The sequence below is a fragment of the Olea europaea genome, chromosome 1, assembly GCF_002742605.1.
Source record: "Olea europaea var. sylvestris chromosome 1, O_europaea_v1, whole genome shotgun sequence".
In the NCBI taxonomy this organism is placed as follows: Eukaryota; Viridiplantae; Streptophyta; class Magnoliopsida; order Lamiales; family Oleaceae; genus Olea; species Olea europaea.
Window position 1 is genome coordinate 593,699 of NC_036237.1, and position 4,233 is coordinate 597,931.

Consider the following 4,233-nt stretch of genomic DNA (forward strand, 5'->3'; position numbering starts at 1 on the left):
TTTTTTTTTTTTTAAAAGAAATGGGCTATCAAGACCAAAGAAATGCAATCTGAATAATATTACATAATCTACAATATTCCCTTAAGTTGCTTTCTTCCATCAATTTCTTAGGGCAATTATGTTGCAACAATCCTGTGAAAAGTCTAGTATGATACGAAGACTTGCACATAGGTTTATAAGTATTTCCAGCTGTTAATAAATTTGTCACAAAGAACAAAACTAGGCCACTAAATAAGCAAAGAAAAAGTTCTGTAAATACAAATCTATTAACCAATTTAACAGAGTCAAAGATTAAGTAAATCTACAAACCTGATGAAGACCTAGACTGCCACGCTGTGTGTAGAAATTGACAATGCAGATGTTTGGTGACATAGAGGGAAAAATATCTTCAACTTTTCTTACTTTAGTGGTTGATTCTAAATAAGCATGAGAGTCTTGAATTGCTCCTTTAACCAACTGCAGGAACTCAGCAGGAATAGGAGGAGGTTTAGCTCCATCAGTAGGCCTTTCGTCACTGTACACACTTGTCTCAGGGTCCCAATTTTTACCAAGGCACATCATCTTCAAACGCAGCTGTGCTCCATCCCGATAACCAGGTTGGTAGAAACCCCCAGAACCCAGACCAAGATCTCTACACATCTTTACCAATTTGACCTTGACAGAAACCAAAGACAACAGCTCTATCAATAAATATAGCACGGATGGAAAGTCTCAGGTAACCTTACATAGCCCTTGTTTGAGCCCCATTTATCAAAAATTCATTTTTTCAAAACTCATTTCAACTACACATTCTCCAATAAAATAATTTTACACGTAAATCGAAAACTTTTTTTTATTTTCTAACCACGTTCTTCAAAAAATACTATCCCCCTCTGCCTTCCCCCATCTTCATGCTCATTCATAACCGAAGCAATAATATAAGACTTCACAACTAATTAAACAACAAACTTTTTGATAGATAAGTTGAGCATAATAAATTGGCAAGTGTTCATGTTGAGTGTTGTTGACATGAATAGGCAACACAGTCCAAAGATATGATAATTTCTTACAAATCCAACAGCACGAAGACAAAGCACGTAAATTGTTTCACCTGATCCATTAAGGGTAGGTAACACTTCAATAGAACCACACCAGGCCTTAAAACCTTGATGTTTTCTCCTTCTGTACGGCGCTTCATTTCATTCTTCTTTTCTCTATTCTTCACAAGCAGAGGGGGTTGCAGCTTGACAAAACTCCCAATTTTCTCCACACAAATATCAAAGGAATATCCTTTCTGCAGGCTATCAGAATCATTAGGCCTGCCATCACCAACAGTGTTTTCAGTAGCACTTGTCCTGCTTTGAGTTTCCTGTCCGAAATGACTCTCTTTAGAATCAGATACACTACTCTGAGATGGTCCTTTCTTCGTGTAAGATGCATCAACAGGAGAAGTACCACCAAGGTGTGGTAAACTGAAGCTTTCTTTCCCTGCACCCCTCAACTGTTCTTGATGAGTTTTCCTCTCATTCATGTTGGGAGGTGTAGACACTGACTCCTGATATTTTGGGCTTACATACTCCAATTTTGTTGTGTTACACTCCAATTTAAGGTTTTCAGCACTAGATATAATGTTTGAGGGAGGTGTAGACGCTGACTCCTGATATTTTGGGCTAACATACTCCAATTTTGTTGTGTTACACTCTAATTTAAGGTTTTCAGCACTAGATATAATGTTTGAGGGACATGAAACACCAACTGGCGTTGTTTCTGGATTTTTCCTTCTATATTGTAATACTCCACGTCCTGAGGAAGCATTCCTGGAATAACCATGAGATCCAACCTTGCAGAAGAAAGGTTGTTCACAAATAACAGAAATCAGTCATCACTCCATGTGGAAGATTTTAGTGACTTGAACATATATTTAAGAGGTGTAATCTCGTAGACTTTCGAAATGCCAACATGCAGGAGGATAAACCAGTTAGCAAATTTTTTTATCCAAAGAGCGAAAATACTTCCGAACTCTGTTCAGAATCATTATGAATCCCTAGCAAGAGAGATCATTTCCAAGTCTTTAAGCATCGATCGTTTTCATTTATATGTTTTATTCGTAGCCAGTGAATCTAAACAAGTATTAAACTTTACAACATCAAAATCATACGTTTTTCCTCATCACAAACAATTCGCCTAAATCCCGATTAAGTAAATCATATGCCATTTACTACCTTAAAGAAATTAATCTCAAAATAGAAAAAGCAACAGATTCACTTTAGCCAACAAAAAAAATAAAATAATAATAATAAAGGTAAAGATTGCAGAGTTTAAAGATTAATTCCGGTTAAATTCAGATGCCCTTCGACTGATAATTATTTAATGTGATAAGAAAATAACAAAAACATAGGAGAGTATTTAGAATTACAGAGCCGTGACGATTGGGCGAATGACCGGCGGAAGGCGATGATCGTCCTCTGGGGCTGCGATACCTACCTCCGCCACGACGGCCACCTCGATCCATTTTATTACGACTCCACGAGATGCAGGAGATAAACTTTCTGGTACCGTCAGGTAAATGGAATTTCTTAGGGAAACCAAAAGGCGTTCTTTTTGAATTTTTACTTTTTTTCCCGTGACTCAGACGTGACCTCCGGAGGAGTGGCGGTGTGACTAGGATAAATTGGGATGCTGCCACAACTTATATACATTTGATTCGAACGGTCGCGATGCGATTCCCCCCTTGTAAACCTTGGATAAGAGTGATATTAAAGCGTACCGTAACTTTGCATTGATTGTTAAAATAGTCCCTATCATTTCAAATTCGATATTTGCACCCTCATTTCAAGCATTTCTTATGGAATTAGTCATTCTCGTCATGTTCCGTTAATTTCATCGTGAAATAAATGCATGAAATTCACTCACATCATTTGAAAGGGATAAATTAGTCAAGTCATTAGATTGAGGAGAGTTTTACCATGGCCATTCATAAAAATAAAAGGAGAATTGGAGCACAACAAAATCCCCAATGTGAATAAGCCACACCAAACATCACTTTACCAAAAATGCTCCAAAAAAAGAAGCCTCCATTGAAGTGTTGAACTCATTCCACACCACCTTCCCATTGCCATTCCGACATCAATAACTTCAATGTCGATGCCGATAAGCTTTATTTTCAATTTCTGAGATGGGTTGTGATTTTTTATAAGTCAATTTTACTCCAGGCAACTGACTCTGTTGAATCGATCAATCAATTTCTTGAGGTATGTATTGAAAAGGACAATGGCAATATTTATCACTTCATTGCATTTGTTACCATTGCCATTGTGTTGGATTTGAGCGATAAATACCATTTTTTGCCAAACAAAAATTAACATCTTAACAAAATTCTATTGGAGACACCAAAAGACCATGTGACCAAAATCCACAATTTAGGGTGTCAAATGGGTTGTGACTATTTTTATTTTTGTTTTTATATTTTATTTACCATTTGTAAGGTAAGTTCTATATGTTTATTTACATTATTTTAAATTGGGTGAACATGAAATGTTTATTTACCTGTTTAATTAAGTTTAGCATACTAATATAGTTTGTGTTGGAATTTTCTAGTGTGATGCTTCAGATCTAACTCCAAATGAGGATGCTGACATTGAAGGTTGTGGGAGGTATAAACTTGCAAATTACATCAAACTATGAGGATGATATTCACCAAAACTTTTTAGAGAGCAAAAAATATATAGTAACTTGACTAATTTAAACCTTTCAAATAATGCGAGTGAATTAATCCATGCATTTATTTCACTGTGGGGTTAACGGAACATGATGGAAATAACCAATTCCACGAGAAAGGCTTGAAATGAGGGTGTAAATATCAAATTTGAAAGGATAGGAAATATTTTAGCAATCAATGCAAACGATAGAGATTTTTTTTTGCTAATTACCCAAATAATTTTGAGCAATAAACCCAAATATTTTTCTATTTCTTCTCTACACATTCTTCAAAAGGAAATAATTTTTACAAAATTTATTTTATAAGAACTTAAAGCACTTTGTTATAAACTGAAAAAAATGCAGTTTATTTAAGTTGTGCACTTTTTATTTTTAAGTTGTGTACTTGGGCTTTGTTTGAACACCATATTTAGGGAAAAATATGTTGGGAAATTTTTACGCCAATTCCCTTTATTTCTATTTATCCGCAGTATCTTTTGCTATTCAGAAAAATATTAGCAAACAAGGAAAAATAAAAAATATGACACACAAATTAAA

At 35.2% G+C, this 4,233-nt stretch overlaps 1 protein-coding gene across 1 annotated transcript; it reads right to left on the reverse strand.

Annotated features, from left to right (window-relative positions):
• Window positions 1–17: 17 nt before the first annotated feature.
• On the reverse strand, window positions 18–2,652 carry LOC111404405. The gene is made up of 3 exons (XM_023033241.1): window positions 2,396–2,652; window positions 1,091–1,819; window positions 18–654 (listed from the first exon to the last, which is right to left on the reverse strand). Exons 1-3 carry the CDS (start codon window positions 2,489–2,491, stop codon window positions 292–294), a joined length of 1,188 nt encoding a protein of 395 aa, XP_022889009.1. The 5' UTR covers window positions 2,492–2,652; the 3' UTR covers window positions 18–291.
• Between the last annotated feature and the right edge of the window lie 1,581 nt (window positions 2,653–4,233).

Coding starts and splice junctions, on each gene's coding strand:
- LOC111404405 (XM_023033241.1), bottom strand. CDS start 2,491: ATGGATCGAGGTGGCCGTCGTGGCGGAGGTAGGTATCGCAGCCCCAGA. Junction 1,820..2,395: donor CGCCCAATCGTCACGGCTCT/GTAATTCTAAAT, acceptor TTCTTCTGCAAG/GTTGGATCTCATGGTTATTC. Junction 655..1,090: donor ACCTACCCTTAATGGATCAG/GTGAAACAATTT, acceptor GTTTCTGTCAAG/GTCAAATTGGTAAAGATGTG.